The 18,941-nt window shown below is 39.1% G+C and overlaps 2 protein-coding genes across 4 annotated transcripts in view; both read right to left on the bottom strand.

Annotated features, from left to right (window-relative positions):
* Positions 1-2,366: 2,366 nt before the first annotated feature.
* On the bottom strand, positions 2,367-14,206 carry LOC117326883. The gene is made up of 5 exons (XM_033883680.1): positions 13,965-14,206; positions 4,552-4,690; positions 4,130-4,263; positions 3,657-3,833; positions 2,367-3,125 (listed from the first exon to the last, which is right to left on the bottom strand). The coding sequence occupies exons 1-5, from the start codon at positions 14,176-14,178 to the stop codon at positions 2,662-2,664; spliced, it is 1,128 nt and encodes a 375-aa protein (XP_033739571.1). The 5' UTR covers positions 14,179-14,206; the 3' UTR covers positions 2,367-2,661.
* The window catches only part of LOC117326881, a 24,583-nt gene continuing 19,831 nt past the window's right edge, over positions 14,190-18,941 (bottom strand). For 2 of the 3 annotated variants that reach the window (XM_033883677.1, XM_033883679.1), the window contains 3 exons: positions 17,863-17,975; positions 16,991-17,050; positions 14,190-14,850 (listed from right to left, as the gene is read on the bottom strand). In XM_033883677.1, coding sequence (XP_033739568.1) covers positions 14,213-14,850; positions 16,991-17,050; positions 17,863-17,975 — 811 coding nt within the window. In that variant the 3' untranslated portion in view covers positions 14,190-14,212. The remainder of the gene's footprint in view (positions 14,851-16,990; positions 17,051-17,862; positions 17,976-18,941) is intronic. The other variant, XM_033883678.1, reaches the window with a different exon arrangement.

Genomic DNA, 18,941 nt, shown 5'->3' with positions numbered 1-18,941 from the left:
TTTTTTGTTTTGTTTTATGGGTTTTTTTCTTCTTTTTCTGCCTTTTTTACGTTATCGGTTTTTTGTTTGTTTTTTTTGTTTTTTTTTTTTATTATGTTTTTGTTTTTTGTTCGTTTGTTTATTGGGGGATTTTTTGTTTTGTTTTGTATTTTTTTTAATGAAATTTTTCAATTTCTAATTGTGTTGTTTTTGTGCATTTGAAGAATTTTGCCATCAAATAGTTTAACTACACTGTGTTTGACTATATGAGGCCAGACCAGACATTTACGTTCACGTTGGCCATTTTGTCAACTTCCTTTTGGCGGAACTTGTTCAATGTAAAAGGAGCGGGTCGGTACTGATTGTACGCGGTGTTAATACGGTCTGTCACTCAGATGACGAAACATGCTTCTCTGGCTCAGGTGGTAGAGCCGTGGATTCTGTCGGGGCACTCGGCAAGGCGAGAAGGAACTTTCCCCTGTTCTGTTTCATAATATCTGCCTGTCCTTATTCTTAAAGTTAATACTTGTCGCATAAATGAAGACATTGTAATTAAAACTCTAATATGTAATTTTATGTTTAACATTAGTTCAGCGATTCTTTAAAAAATCTATTTTACAGCCTATACTCGACTAGCCTGAGTTTTCTGTGGACCGGGGTCGTGGTGGCCGAGTGGTTAAGGTGTCCCGACACGTTAACACTAGCCCTCCACCTCTGGGTTGCGAGTTCGAAACCTACGTGGGGCACTTGCCAGGTACTGACCGTAGGCCGGTGGTTTTTCTCCGTGTACTCCGGCTTTCCTCCACCTCCAAAACCTGGCACGTCCTTAAATGACCCTGGCTGTTAATAGGACGTTAAACAAAAACAAACAAATTCTGTGGCACTGACACCATGTCTGGACTAAAATGTCCGGTTTATAAGAATGCTAGATACGAGGGCGCTACGAGACTATTATTAGAGCCATTGTTTTGGTGAGTTAAAGAATAGGTGTAAGAACTTTGTACATTATATGACAATTCATAGGAATAAGAACTATTACAATGATTTAAATATTCAGATACACTGCCTGAAAACCTTGAACTAGGAATGAGTTTAATATCGATTTAAGTGTCATGTTTCATTTTATTTCATATTTTAATGCTGAAGGGATCTTGATGGACCTTGATATGTATGTTTTCTATGGTAGACAAATAAGACATATATATCATGTTACAAATTCCTCATTGTTCCGGATGCATTTTTGGTTTGTATTGATATTTTTACGCCTACTATATCAGAAATAATCCATGACGTCATAGAAGTGTATTTATATGATTAAACAATCCATTGTCTGTTGAACAGGTATTACGATTGCTGTAGCACAATTTCATAATATACATTCAATTAATGTGTTTCGAATCTTTTCTTAAAGGTATGTATATAATTTTCTTTGAAACAACCTTGAAATGTTGTGCTTGACATTCTTTTGAAACATTGAAATTTGTTGTAATATAGGGCTGTTGCACAACGCATCTTGAACTTGCCATTTAATTCGGCCTACTTTGAACTTTCCTCTGTCGCCATCTTTCTTTCAGCACTTTAGGCCATTAACATTGCTGACGAGTACTAGAAGGAAGAATAAGCCTATGGTGAAGTTTAATGTATGTTTGGCTCTGCTGTATCTAGTTTTAAACTGGTATTGAAAGGTGCTAATATTGTGTGTCTTATCTACAATCCTTTGAAAACAAGACGCCAAATGAACTGTGAAGTTGGTATGCATTTAATTCATTGAAATATGACCTTTTGATAAAAAATTGACGGGAAATTTTACTCATGCAATTTACAAAGTTGACGGAAGCCATTTATGCGAGTCCGAAAATTATCTTTAGGGAGAAAGTTACACACCAAATATGACGAGCCTGGGCCTTTTACTTATTCGAAAGAAATTGTTTTTGATACATTGAAAGCAGAATTGTACGACACATCATGTTTTGTTTAATGAATTGCTAACTGGATACTGACGAAACATTGTATAGGTGCTAAAAAAAATGGCATGTGCTTTTTGTATGGATTCTGCTTACATATTTCTGTTTCGTTTCTTAATACTTCCATATTCTAATTATTTGTTGCAGTTTACAGTCATAATTTAACTGCCTATACAGATTTTACCGACTCATTACCAACATTCTGTTTGGGTTCCTCGGTGGTAGGCTCGGGTTAAGAGGCTGTTGGTGTGACGTCATCAACATGTTTAGATTGTGGGAGGGGCTCCAGGAGTTCAAGTTTGCGATGCACAGCATCAGGGCCTCGTACAAATTACATACTTCAATAGTGAACACCATGATTCCTCGGGGATGTATTTACTTACTTTTTGTGTTGTTTAATGGAAAAATACAACAAAAGAAATGTGTTTTTTCGTCAAGTTTTACTCAGATGTAGTCGGAGGCATATACAAACATAAGAGTAGAATAAGTTCTACAGTAAAACACTAGTGACGACGCTGTTAACAGCTTATAAAAATACTATTCTCCTACCTTCAACGTCCTGGGACGTATAACACACATTGCGGTGACGTCATGGAGTCACGTGCTGTTTATCTGTATATTGCATAGAAAATAACGTCACGTTTTTGTGGACAAAGGGTCGACAGCATCCCCTTATACAAAGATGTACATTAAGTAAAAAGTCAAGACAGCAACACTTCTAGATGTCGGATACCACACCCTTCGTGTTTGCTCCTTCGACCCGTTCGTACGCCTCGTTTTCGATATTGTGACGTCTGAGAGAAGATGGACTTCCGGTAATTTTTTCGCCCTTAGCTTCCTCGTACGAGATGTGAGGAATGCCGTGTGTTACCTCATACACGGGTGGAGGAACTCCAATGGTGTAGACTCCGTCCAGCAGCTTTGGATTCTCCGGTTGTCGCTCAATATAAATCTTTTTCTTAATTCTTCGTCTGCAGCAGATGCATAAGAGGGCGCTGAGCAGAAGGATGACGGGAGCTAGACCGATAGCCGTTCCTATCAGTAAGGGGAGGTAATATTCAGGTGCGAGTTCTTCCACATGTATGTCATGTGTATGGTGGAGAGCGTTCGGGTCCATGTGACCTCTGGCGTCATCATTGTCATTAGAAACGGCAGTTTCCTCAGTCTCGGATCGGGTGTGATCTGGAAAAACAGAAACCAGACGTGTATATTAAAAACAACAGTGACGTAGTCTATCAAATAATTAAAGCATATGTGTTATGCATCAGTGTAATTTCACGTGTGCTATGTATAATTGTAATTTCACGTGTAATGTATGTGTGTATACTTAATTTATGTATGAGATAAAATCCATCTTTTAATAAGATATTAATGCTTAGTAAACGATATGAACGTATCGGCGATTAGAACCTCTGTATTCTACGGGATTATGATTGACAGATGAAATGTCGGTATCACTGACAAAATAATTTTTATGAGGACATGCGTAAGTAAGCCAGAGTTACGTCCCTTTAACTAAAATGCCTCCCATGGTACCTAAAGCAGTGTAACCTAGCGTATGAAATGACGTGATAAATTCGATATCAGCTGGTGTTTCTATTATACTTCATCGATAGCTTAATACACTATTACGAAATTGCATGACAATATATAACTCATTGGGGCAGTATGCAGTCATAATTACTACCAACGTATAGTTTAAAAGAGTTTTACCATCATTATCAACATTCTGTTTGGGTTCCTCGGTGGTTGGCTCGGGTTTAGGGGTGGTTGGTGTGACGTCATCAGCAGGTGTAGGTTGTGGGAGGGGCTCAAGGAGTTCCAGTTTATGATGTACAGCATCGGGGCCTGGCTGTATCTCCCCCACAAGACGGCTTTCAATGGACTCGACTGTGAACATAATTAAAAAATTATTTTTTATTTCAGACTTGGAGTTGAGTTAAAAAAATTCCCTTGCTACAAAATGATGCAGTCAACCCCGACCCCGTCCAGTCTTTGATTTTTTGGAAAGTTACTATGAGCTTCCTCTGGCCCCAACACCAGGCACACATTTGAACGGACATCATCTGGACATCTGTTAATGGTTGCCAAAATACCCAACGTCTGTTGATGGGGTCAGATGAAACCTCGACTATTAAATCCCACCTCATCCCAACCCCACCATATACCACATTATCAAGCCTTACGTTCATGGAGGCGACAGTCCCGGTTCATCTCGGCTAAGGTTTCGGCCAATGTGCGCCTGACCAGGGCCTGCTCGGCTAGACTTGAACAAGGACGGATATTACCGACGATACACTCGGTTATCATTTGCTTCTTGCTGCAAAGGAAACATCGCATTACAAGTTATTAATTGTAAAAGCTTTTTCTTATTTAAAGCACCATCATTTGTGGGTTTCAATATCAAACGCCTGTTACAAAATTCAGACCCCTTTTCGTTATAATTGCATTAAAATAATTACAATTCTAAAATAACCACAGTCCTAAAACATCATTACATCATTTGATGGATTTTACCAGATTTCACTGTTTTAGACAATAGCAGACGACACATGTGCAAAACCGATGTTCTGATCATAATTTGAAATTTAATCCCTCAGAAACTTACTCGCAGACACCCCCTTGGTCGTAGCTGGATTTTCCGGGAAGGAAGTTCTGCGCAGCCGGAAGCTCTACATTAGCGTTCTTCAGACATTGCTTCACAATTTTCACGTACTCAGCGAAGCAAGACTGTGATGGTGGTTGGGCTGCAAGATGGATAAATTCGTTAGCTTAAACGTGACATATAATCTGTATGATTGTAGCATTATACTTCACTGTAGCCAAAATGTTATCACTTCTGAACATTTTAATTTTGATACAATCTGCGACATTTACATGGAATATGAAATTGTACAACAGTTACAGAACAGGATACACCAAAACGTGAGGAACGACAGTTACAGAACAGAGGATACACCAAAACGTGAGGAACGACAGCTACAGAACAGAGGATACACCAAAACGTGAGGAACGACAGCTATAGAACAGAGGATACACCAAAACGTGAGGAACGACAGCTACAGAACAGAGGATACACCAAAACGTGAGGAACGACAGTTACAGAACAGAGGATACACCAAAACGTGAGGAACGACAGCTACAGAACAGAGGATACACCAAAACGTAATGAACGACAGCTACAGAACAGAGGATACACCAAAACGTGAGGAACGACAGCTACAGAACAGAGGATACACCAAAACACGAGGAACGACAGCTACAGAACAGAGGATACACCAAAACGTTAGGAACGATAGCTACAGAACAGAGGATACACCAAAACGTAATGAACGAAAGCTACAGAACAGAGGATACACCAAAACACGAGGAACGACAGCTACAGAACAGAGGATACACCAAAACATAATGCACGACAGCTACAGAACAGAGGATACACCAAAACGTTAGGAACGACAGCTACAGAACAGAGGATACACCATAACGTAATGAACGACAGCTACAGAACAGAGGATACACCAAAACGTAATGAACGATAGCTACAGACCAGAGGATACACCAACACGTGAGGAACGACAACTACAGAACAGAGGATACACCAAAACGTTAGGAACGACAGCTACAGATCAGAGGATACACCAAAACGTGAGGAACGACAGCTACAGAACAGAGGATACACCAAAACATAATGCACGACAGCTACAGAACAGAGGATACACCAAAATGTGAGGAAACGACAGCTACAGAACAGAGGATACACCAAAACGTAATAAACGACAACTACAGAACAGAGGATACACCAAAACGTAATAAACGACAGCTACAGAACAGAGGATACACCAAAACGTGAGGAACGACAGCTACAGAACAGAGGATACACCAAAACGTGAGGAACGACAGCTACAGAACAGAGGATACACCAAAACGTAATAAACGACAACTACATAACAGAGGATACACCAAAACGTGAGGAACGACAGCTACATAACAGAGGATACACCAAAACGTGAGGAACGACAGCTACAGAACAGAGGATACACCAAAACGTGACGAACGACAGCTACAGAACAGAGGATACACCAAAACGTGAGGAACGATAGCTACAGAACAGAGGATACACCAAAACGTAATGAACGAAAGCTACAGAACAGAGGATACACCAAAACACGAGGAACGACAGCTACAGAACAGAGGATACACCAAAACATAATGCACGACAGCTACAGAACAGAGGATACACCAAAACGTTAGGAACGACAGCTACAGAACAGAGGATACACCATAACACGAGGAACGACAGCTACAGAACAGAGGATACACCAAAACGTAATGAACGACAGCTACAGAACAGAGGATACACCAAAACGTAATGAACGATAGCTACAGACCAGAGGATACACCAACACGTGAGGAACGACAACTACAGAACAGAGGATACACCAAAACGTTAGGAACGACAGCTACAGATCAGAGGATACACCAAAACGTGAGGAACGACAGCTACAGAACAGAGGATACACCAAAACGTTAGGAACGACAGCTACAGAACAGAGGATACACCAAAACGTTAGGAACGACAGCTTCAGAACAGAGGATACACCAAAACGTGAGGAACGACAGCTATAGAACAGAGGATACACCAAAACGTGAGGAACGACAGCTACATAACAGAGGATACACCAAAACGTGAGGAACGACAGCTACATAACAGAGGATACACCAAAACGTAATGAACGACAGCTACAGAACAGAGGATACACCAAAACGTGAGGAACGACAGCTACACAACAGAGGATACACCAAAACGTAATGAACGATAGCTACAGACCAGAGGATACACCAACACGTGAGGAACGACAACTACAGAACAGAGGATACACAAAAACGTTAGGAACGACAGCTACAGATCAGAGGATACACCAAAACGTGAGGAACGACAGCTACAGAACAGAGGATACACCAAAACGTAATGAACGACAGCTACAGAACAGAGGATACACCAAAACGTAATGAACGACAGCTACAGAACAGAGGATACACCAAAACGTGAGGAACGACAGCTACAGAACAGAGGATACACCAAAACGTAATGAACGACAACTACAGTACAGAGGATACACCAAAACGTTAGGAACGACAGCTACATAACAGAGGATACACCAAAACGTTAGGAACGACAGCTACAAAACAGAGGATACACCAAAACGTTAGGAACGACAGCTACAAAACAGAGGATACACCAAAACGTAATGAACGACAGCTACAGAACAGAGGATACACCAAAACGTTAGGAACGACAGCTACATAACAGAGGATACACCAAAACGTTAGGAACGACAGCTACAAAACAGAGGATACACCAAAACGTTAGGAACGACAGCTACAAAACAGAGGATACACCAAAACGTAATGAACGACAGCTACATAACAGAGGATACACCAAAACGTAATGAACGACAGCTACAGAACAGAGGATACACCAAAACGTTAGGAACGACAGCTACAGAACAGAGGATACACCAAAACGTGAGGAACGACAGTTACAGAACAGAGGATACACCAAAACGTGAGGAACGACAGCTACATAACAGAGGATACACCAAAACGTGAGGAACGACAGTTACAGAACAGAGGATACACCAAAACGTGAGGAAGGACAACTACATAACAGAGGATACACCAAAACGTAATAAACGACAACTACAGAACAGAGGATACACCAAAACGTGAGGAACGACAGCTACAGAACAGAGGATACACCAAAACACGAGGAACGACAGCTACAGAACAGAGGATACACCAAAACGTGAGGAACGACAGCTACATAACAGAGGATACACCAAAACGTGAGGAACGACAGCTACAGAACAGAGGATACACCAAAACGTGACGAACGACAGCTACAGAACAGAGGATATACCAAAACGTGAGGAACGACAGCGACAGAACAGAGGATACACCAAAACGTGAGGAACGACAGCGACAGAACAGAGGATACACCAAAACGTGAGGAACGACAGCTACATAACAGAGGATACACCAAAACGTAATGAACGACAGCTACAGAACACAGGATACACCAAAACGTCAGGAACGACAGCTACAGAACAGAGGATACACCAAAACGTGAGGAACGACAACTACAGAACAGAGGATACACCAAAACGTGAGGAACGACAGCTACATAACAGAGGATACACCAAGACGTGACGAACGACAGATACAGAACAGAGGATACACCAAAACGTAAGGAACGAGAGCTACATAACAGAGGATACACCAAAACGTTAGGAACGACAGTTAAAGAACAGAGGATACACCAACACGTGAGGAACGACAACTACAGAACAGAGGATACACCAAAACGTTAGGAACGACAGTTAAAGATCAGAGGATACACCAAAACGTGAGGAACGACAGCTACAGAACAGAGGATACACCAAAACGTTAGGAACGACAGCTACATAACAGAGGATACACCAAAACGTAATGAACGACAGATACAGAACAGAGGATACACCAAAACGTAATGAACGATAGCTACAGAACAGAGGATACACCAAAACGTGAGGAACGACAGCTACAGAACAGAGGATACACCAAAACGTAATGAACGACAGCTACAGAACAGAGGATACACCAAAACGTTAGGCACGACAGTTACAGAGGATACACCAAAACGTGAGGAACGACAACTACAGAACAGAGGATACACCAAAACGTGAGGAACGACAACTACAGAACAGAGGATACACCAAAACGTGAGGAACGACAACTACAGATCAGAGGATACACCAAAACGTGAGGAACGACAGCTACAGAACAGAGGATACACCAAAACGTGAGGAACGACAGTTACAGAACAGAGGATACACCAAAACGCGAGGAACGACAGCTACAGAACAGAGGATACACCAAAACGTGCGGAACGACAGCTACAGAACAGAGGATACACCAAAACGTAATGAACGACAGCTACAGAACAGAGGATACACCAAAACGTAATGAACGACAGCTACAGAACAGAGGATACACCAAAACGCGAGGAACGACAGCTACAGAACAGAGGATACACCGAAACGTTAGGAACGACAGCTACAGAACAGAGGATACACCAAAACGTGAGGAACGACAGCTACAGAACAGAGGATACACCAAAACGTGAGGAGCGACAGCTACAGAACAGAGGATACACCAAAACGTGAGGAACGACAGCTACAGAACAGAGGATACACCAAAAACGTGAGGAACGACAGCTACAGAACAGAGGATACACCAACACGTGAGGAGCGACAGCTACAGAACAGAGGATACACCAAAACGTGAGGAACGACAGCTACAGAACAGAGGATACACTAAAACGTGAGGAACGACAGTTACAGAACAGAGGATACACCAAAACGTTAGGAACGACAGCGACAGAACAGAGGATACACCAAAACGTGAGGAGCGACAGATACAGAACAGAGAATACACCAAAACGTGAGGAACGACAGCTACAGAACAGAGGATACACTAAAACGTGAGGAACGACAGCTACAGAACAGAGGATACACCAAAACGTAATGAACGACAGCTACAGAACAGAGGATACACCAAAACGTGAGGAACGACAGTTACAGAGGATACACCAAAACGTGAGGAACGACAACTACAGAACAGAGGATACACCAAAACGTGAGGAACGACAACTACAGATCAGAGGATACACCAAAACGTGAGGAACGACAGCTACAGAACAGAGGATACACCAAAACGTGAGGGACGACAGTTACAGAACAGAGGATACACCAAAACGTGAGGAACGACAGCTACAGAACTGAGGATACACCAAAACGTGAGGAACGACAGCTACAGAACAGAGGATACACCGAAACGTTAGGAACGACAGCTACAGAACAGAGGATACACCAAAACGTTAGGAACGACAGCTACAGAACAGAGGATACACCAAAACGTTAGGAACGACAGTTACAGAACAGAGGATACACCAAAACGCGAGGAACGACAACTACAGAACAGAGGATACACCAAAACGTGAGGAACGACAGCTACAGAACAGAGGATACACCAAAACGTAATAAACGATAGCTACAGAACAGAGGATACACCAACACATGAGGAGCGACAGCTACAGAACAGAGGATACACCAACACGTGAGGAGCGACAGCTACAGAACAGAGGATACACCAAAACGTAATGAACGACAACTACAGAACAGAGACACACCAAAAAAATAAACGATACTAAGAAAAAGGATACACCAAAACGTAAAAAACGCAGCTCAGAACAAGGATCACCAAACGTTAGGAACACAGCTACAGAACAGGGATACACCAAACGTAATAAAAGAAGCTCGAAAGAATCACCCCCAAAAGTAAAAACGCCCGCTACAAAAAAGGAACACCAAAATTAGGAAACACTACAAACAGAGATAAAACCCCAAAAAGTAAAAACGCCGTACAAACAGGGATACACCAAAATAAAAACGAAGTAAAACAGAGGATACACCAACACGGGGGGAGCGCGCTACAAACAAGGGTTTTCCCACACTGGGGGAAAAACAACTACAGAAGAGAGGGCATTTTTTAAAAAAAGAAAGGAGGTCATATATGCAAAGAAATTTTTGCGCAGAGTAAAAAATAGACATCAAAACAAAAGGAAAATTAATACCAACTCCCTTAAAAAGTATTTTTTGCCAAGATGTCGTTTGCAAAGTACAAAACTATTTTTGCAAAAATATTTTTTATTTTACATATAAAACCGAAAACACTAGAAGAAATTTATATGCTATCTAAGAGGAATCTTTCGGATCTTTAAAAGCCTGGGAAATTAAAAATATTTTAAAGATACGGAGTCGACTCCCGAAACTTATAGGGGGTTTAGGGGGGCCAGGTTTTACTTGGACTGGCGGCTTTATCGGAAAATAGGTAAGGTTGGGAAACGAACCACTCCAGGTTAGGTTTTTGGACGGGGTTCACTAGCCCAGAGTCCGGTGGGGTAAAGGCCCCTCCCCTCGGGGCGACATCACACTAGGAAGGGTCCTCGAAAAGGAACATATCCGGGGAAGTCGTCCCTTTCTGGGCCTGGGTTTTGGGCAACCAAAATTCCCTTTTTGGGGTTTTGAGGGGAAATTTTTAGGTGCTTCGGTTTGAGCAACTTCTTGGTGGGGAAAAAGTTTTGGTTTTTCTGTATTTTCCTTTTGGTTTCAAGTTTGATAATGTACAATTTTAAAGGCCTTTGGGATTAGATTTTCTGAAGAGTCCGGGGGGGCGGGGGGAAAGCAACGCCTTTTCAAACCCTTTTTTTTTAGATTCCTCATCATCATAGTCTTTGCGAAATTGCTTTTTGCATTGCAATCCCATCTGTTTCCCGAAGATCTAGCACGGGGTGCCCCCTGACCCTGGAAATTGCCCAATTTGGCGGGGGAACTCCGAATGTCGACATAAAAGCATTTTCTTTTTCCCTCGCTTGGCGACGGGTAAGGGGTAGATCTTCAAGACGCTTTTTGGACCTTTTTCGTTGCATCATCGCCTGACCGAAGTAAAGACATTTGCTCCATTTGGGAGGCTGTCATCAGGGGGCAGCAGGTGGTATTGGGGGGGCATTTTCGGTGTTAAAGTGGCATGGGGGGATGGTGACGCTGATGGAGTACTTTGATATCTTTGGTTGTAACGATTTGTTTTAACAACCACCCCCATCACCACAAATTTTCAAAAGGGATAGTTTAGAAAACAAATAATTCACAATGCAATTTAACTACTTCAGGGAAACTATTCTTTTTGGAAATATATTCCGGACATTTCATGACAATTTTCTATTAGTACCCCCCGGATCATCTTTTTGTCCAATCAAATTTTAAAATATTTTCTAGCAGCTGCAAAAAGAAAACAGCCAATTTGATGCTTTAGTTTAAAACTTGCAAAACTACAAAAACATTTGATAAAAAACGATATGTTGTTCAATAAATTCCTGACCAAAAATTTTTGCAATTTCCATCAATTGACCCAAATTTAACCAACCGGTAATCAAAGACTTTTTTTTGTTGAATTAAATAGGCCAAATATTATTCTGTCTCGGATATAAATTTGAGATTCGTTTTTCCCCCGTTTCTCTTTTTTGTCAATTTCTTTTTTGTTCCTTGGGCCTTCCTAACCCAAAAAATCGCAAACGCATTATGGGGCCATATGTCTTCTAAGATATACAAAAAAAATATTCGCCCTAAAAAACTAAACGAAACTGATCGAAAACAATAGTAAAACATTAAACCCTGTATTTTTGGGGCCTTCGAAGCAAAGTATAAAGTGGTGTATTTTTACGTTGGTGCCCCAATAACCTCGAATTGGAGCTCACACTTGTTTTTATTGACAGGGGGATACGCCATTTAAAAAAAATTTCTTTATTCCCAATTTAAAAAAAATTCCAGTAAGAAAATTTTTTACAGGTTTTTTAAACACATGAGTCATTAAAGCGAGATATAAATATTCCATCAAATTAAAACTGATTTAAATATAAAAGAGATCACGGGGAATTACACCGGCACAGGAATTGATACCGTTCAGGGGGCTTGCTCCCAGCGTATTCCAAACACTAATTTAGGATGTGGGCGGGGTATTTTTATCAATTACTCTACGGGTTATCGTTTTTCGGGGGTATTGAGGGCACGACAGTGTTTTTTCAGTGAAAAAAAAGAAAATTTTACAAGCTTTATCAATTTAGGGACGGGATAAACAATAAACATAAACAGTTTATTTTTACAATAAAAAATTGTAAAAAAATAATGTTTGTATTATGGGAAAACAAAAAAGGAAATCGGGTGTACAATTTTTATTAATGTCCTGTTCCCTTTCAATTACATTTTTTTACGTGGTTGAGAAAACTAACTAAAAAAAAAAATTAGTTTTTTAGTAAGTCTTAAATTATTAAATATTGGAATACGAGAGGGAAATGAAATAAAAATCAAAAAAGATAATAAAAAATCGCGAAAATATTATTATAGAGATAAAAGATGATAAATAATTTTTAACGAAATTATACATTAATCAAATAAAAAAAATAAAAAAAAAGATAAAAAAAATAAATTAACAAAAACCTAGGATTATCAAATAATGAGAGATAAATCAATAATAAGAAAATAAAAACCTAAGTTAACAAAAATAAGAGATAAATCAAAAAAATAAGATAATCAAAAAAATAGAGATAAAAACAAATACCCGAGATTAATCGATAAAATAGAGAGATAAAACAATAAATGAGAAAATAAATTTTAGAATAAAAAAATAATAGAGAGAAAATCAAATAATAGAGAAAATCAATAATAAGATAAATCAATAAAATAAGATAAAAACAAAATAGGATAAAACAATAAAAAAGGTTATAAGATGGATCTTATTAAAAAACCTGTCCTATCACAATCGAGTACTGTTATTTTGGGAAAAATTAACTGATGATATCAAAAATTTTATCTTTTTTTGTCAAATATTTAAATGACAGCTGAACCCCCCCCCCCCCCCCCCCCCCCCCCCCCCCCCCCCCCCCCCCCCCCAAAAGAACAACGTAATAAACGACAGCTACAGAACAGAGGATACACCAAACGTAATAAACGATAGCTACAGAACAGAGGATACACCAACACGTGAGGAGCGACAGCTACAGAACAGAGGATTCACCAACACGTGAGGAACGACAACTACAGAACTGAGAGGACAGTTTATCAAAACACGAAAGGGAGGTCATATATGCAAAGAAATGTTTGCGCAGTAGCAGAAAATAGACATCAAAACAAAAGGAAATGTAATACCAACTCCCTTAAAAAAGATATCTTTTTGCTTCAAAGATGTCGTAATTGCAATGTACAAAACTATTTTTGCAAAAATATTATTTTTATTTCAGCATATAAAGACCGAACACACTATGACAGAATTGATATGCTATCTAAGAGGAATCTTGTCGGATCTTTAAAAGACCATGGTAAATATAAAGATATGTTAACTGATACGGAGTCGACTCCAGATACTTACTATGGAGTGGTGAGTTGGGTCCAGGTTGTACTTGGACTGGCGGCATGTCTATCGGGAACCTAGGTAAGGTTGGGAAGCGAACCACGTCCAGGTTAGGTTTAGGACGGAGTTCACTAGCCGAGATGTCCGGAATGGGCGTAGGCCCGTCCCCTCGGGGCGACATCACACTAGGAAGGAATCCTCGAAGGAACATATCCGGCGGAAGTCGTCCCATTACTGGGCTCGTCTGTGGCAATCCAACTTCCTGTTTAGGGGATTTGAGGAAATTCTTTAGGTGCTTCGGTGCTTGATGCAACCTTCTTGGTGATCAATAGTTTTGGTTTTTGTGTATTCTCCATTTTTGGTTTCAATGTTCTGATGATATGTAGCAATTTAAGGCCTTTGGGGATTATGATCTTTCTGAAGATGTCCGGTGGCGAGAAAGTCAATCGCCTTCTCATAACCATTTGTCTGTTTAGATTCCTCATCATCATAGCTCTTTGCTGAATTGCTCTTTTTGCAGCTTGCAATCCCATCTGCATTTCCCGAAGATACATAGCACGGGGTGCCCACTGAGCCATGGAATTGCCGAACTTGGCGAGAGGAGACTTCCGGAATGTCGACATCAAACGCATTCTCTTTTCCATCGCGTTGGACGACGGATAAGGAGTCAGATCTTCAAGACGCTTTGGCACCTGTTCTGGCTGTTGCATCATCGCCTGATTCCGAAGTAAAGACATTCGATCTGCCATTTGGGAGGCTGTCATCTGAGGGGGCAGCATGGATGGTATTTGGGGAGGCATTTTTGGTGTTAAAGATGGCATCGGGGGCATGGTGATCGCTGATGGACGTGACTTTGATATCTTTGGTTGTAACGACTTCTGTATAATCAACTCACCGCCATCACCTACAAAATTACAAAAGGTAAAGTTAGAAATCAAATTAATTCAACGAATGTTAATTGAACTCACTTCAGGTAATCTATTCTTTTAGGAATACTATACTTCCGCGACATTGACAATTTTCTATCTATGTACCCCGCGGATCATCTTTAGTCCAATACAAAATTATATATATTTTCTAGCAGCTGCAATAAGAAAACAGTCCAATTATGAGTGCATTTAGTTTAACTTGCAAGAAACTACAAGAAACTACTGTTGATAAAATAACGATATGTTGTTCAATAAATTCCTGACGCAAACATTTTGCAATTTCCCATCAATATGACCGACTTTGACCATCCGGTAATCAAAGACTTTTTTCTGTTGAATTAACATAGGCCTAAATATTATTCTGTCTCAGGATATAAATTTGAGCATTCGTTTCCTCGTTTCTCTTTTCCATTGTCAATTTCTTTATGTTACTCTTGGTCCTAATCCTAACCCAAATATCGCGATACGCAATGATGGGCAAATATGTCTTCTAAACTATACAAAATAAAATATATCGCCTTAATAATCTAATCAAAACTGATCGAAATCACTATGTAATATCATTAAACCGCGTATTGTGGACATTCGAAGCAACAGTTTAGGAGTGTGTGTATTTCACGTTGGTGACACCAATAATCTCGAATTCTGGAGCTCACGACATTGTTATTTATTGACAGGCACGACTTCAGCCATTTATACAGAATCTTCCTTATTCCGGAGATTTTCAAAAACAATTCCAGATAAGAAAGTCCTTTACAGGATTTTTAAATCACATGACGTCATTAAACGACGAGATATAATACAATGTATTTCATCAAATTAAATGCTGATTAACTCATAACAGAGATCACGGGGAATTACACCGGACACAGGAACTTGATACCGGTTACAGGGACTTGCTCCGGGCGTATTCCAAAGCACTAATTCAGGATGTGGTCGGGAATATTTTTATCAAATTACTCTTACGAGTTAATCGTTTATCGGGCTATCTGAGGTCACGACAGTGTTTGTTCAGGTAGAAAAAAAAAGAAAATTTTACAAGCTTTATCAATTTAGGCACAGGCAGTAAATAATAAACAGTAAACAGTTTATGTTGTATACAAGTAAACATTGTAAACAATAACATGTATTGTATATATGGAAGACAACAAACAGGTAAATCGGCTGTACAATTTGCAATTAATGTCCTGTTGCCCATTTCAATTACGATTTTTCCTACGTGTTGTTGAGAATCTGAACTAAAAAAAAAATTAGTTTGTATGTAAGTCTTAAGTTAGTTAAAATAATTGGAATACGAGAGGTAAGTGAATAAAACTCATAAACAGATAAATTAAATAAATCAGCGAAAATATTATTATAGAGATAAATGAAGATAAATTGTATATAACGATAATTATACATATAAATCAAATAAACAGAAATAAATAAAAAGATAAATAAAATAAATATAAATCAAATACCTAGAGATTAATCAGATAAATAGAGAGATAAATCAAATAAATAGAGATAAATCAAATAAATAGAGATAAATCAGATAAATAGAGAGATAAATCAAATAAATAGAGATAAATCGAATACCTAGAGATTAATAAGATAAATAGAGAGATAAATCAAATAAATAGAGATAAATCAAAATAGAGATAAATCAAATAAATAGAGATAAATAAGATCGTATCTTTATTGAAATAACCTGTCCTATCACAACTCGAGTACTGTTATTTGGGAATGATGAACTGATTGATGATCAAAATGTTCTTATCTTCTTATGTGTTCAAAATTTTATAATCAGCTCTAAGAGATTTGACTGATGCTCATACTCCTATTTCCTGTCTGAATGATCTTTTATCTCATTGCACAGTTGTCGAAAACTTTCTGTTCTCGTTGTTTCAGTGTCAAACTATTTAACTGACATGCTGAACCCCTCCCCCTCCCCCCCTCCCCTCTAGGAACTAAATTGTCTGATATTTAAAACATATCTAGCTGTTGTTTTTAATCGTGGAAACATACATTGCAATACTCTCTAAAAATCACAAATGAAATTGAAAAAGAAATTTCAAACTTTCTAAAAGTTTAAGCTGAACCTTAAGTTCTACTCCTACTGCTACATAACGTTACCTCGTGTAGCTAACTGTCGAATGCGCGTCCAGATAGAGGAGAGCACGTGATGCATGCACACTGAGGAAGGAAGCAACACAAATCTATATATAGATATAGATACATTACACACATACATGTGACAGTAAAACTTTGCTATCTCGAAATTTGGTGACGTCACCAATCTAAGGACGTCAATAAGGGGGGGGGGGGGGGGGGGGGGGGGGGGGGGCTTACTGATTAAATGTTCAGACATAATCTCTAAACCAATGGAGGACTTCGGGTAATATTCCATCTTCAATCTTAAGAAAGTTTTCCAATTTAGCAAATGGAATTTAAGGAATTCGAGGAAACAAAGTAGTTATGCAACAAAGAAACATTCAAATACAAGAATGTGTACACGTAGCATTGTAATCAGACGACTGTATTACAACAAACACATGACACGCCAACAATTGAAATACGTTACAGAAATCAAAACAAACAAAAAAACAGAAGAACACTCCACAATAATGTAAAGGTAGTATATGATACTGTTGATATTTATAAGGGTTATCGCCCTTGCATTTATATGAGCATGTATTATAAAATTATGAAAATTCCAACGGAGAAATTCACTTGGGGGGAAACAGAATGATTTCATATTGAGTTTATGCATATTTGAGTTAATCTTTATCTGAAACAATAAATTACAATTTTTAAAAAAAATCAACAAAAAAATTCTTGGAAAATTCATTGCGTCAATTAATGAATTCAACATATTTGACAAAACATGTTACATACATGTGCACGCACACACGTTAATACAAATCAAGGCAAATACAATCCACGTAATGCTTTCCTGTGTTCATGCTCTGCGCGTGCATATGAACGTGAAAAAATCAAAGCCTTACTTTTTACGCAGGCGCCAGAGGAACTTCGTTTCCAGCCCGGACAGCAAGTATGGACGCGTATGTACTCAGCCCGGGGGGCGCGGACCAGTCCCTGGCAGACCAGACCCATAGGACTGAAAAGAAATAAGATATGTTTGAGCGATAAAATAATACATTGTATTATTTGAAAATGTATATTTGCATCAAATATGAATATGTCTGACTGTTTTTAATAGTGGCCGTCCCTTTAATACATGTATATGTCAGTTACCTTGATGTTTTTCACCGATTTATTTTTTGTGAACGCAATTCAGATTTTACAATAAAAATTAGTTCTTTTTAAAGTTATTTGACCTTATAGAAAGTTTAAGTAATTTGTCAAAGTTCACCATTAAGTTCAAATCAGTGGTATTCCAGTAAGGTTCAGCAGTATCCATCGCTATCATTATGACGTCAAAACAACAATGACGTCAATGCGTGCACTTTATAATATTCACATTTGATATGAACGCCATCTCGATATTAGGGTTACAGGAATGTATTTTTTATTTACGTCACTCGACTTATGGATCCGTGTCAGTTTTTTGACGTCACACCGGCCATCAAACGAAGTTTTCACAGACGATATAGCAATTTTAATATTCATCAAATATTCAGTAATATTTCATCCGTAACTCTCATAATTGTTATCGTGAGTGTTACTTAAGTCATGATAAAAGGTTTTTTGACATCTATGCAGGTGTGAACGCAATTCGTTGCACCCTTTTTGCACGATGCCTGTCGCGTTGTCAGCTTTTCGTGAAGACAGGTGCTGAGTTCTGAGTGATGAGATACATTTATAAATGAATCAAAACAACACAGCTCGTGAACTCGTCACGGGACATTTTTCTTTGTGCCTTATTTTAGATTTCAGCGGACACTTAGGTACGGAATCCTCTTTTGGCTTCAACACCTTGACTAATTGTTCATAGCTTCATACACCCCCCCAAAACACGACAGTGCGAGATAATGCATATAGCACATCATTTATACATATGTATATATAGTACCAAAACTAATGGTTCATAGCTTCATAAACCCCCAAAACACGACAGCGCGAG

The sequence above is a fragment of the Pecten maximus genome, chromosome 5, assembly GCF_902652985.1.
Source record: "Pecten maximus chromosome 5, xPecMax1.1, whole genome shotgun sequence".
In the NCBI taxonomy this organism is placed as follows: domain Eukaryota; kingdom Metazoa; phylum Mollusca; class Bivalvia; order Pectinida; family Pectinidae; genus Pecten; species Pecten maximus.
This window is presented reverse-complemented; position numbering and strand designations above follow the sequence as displayed.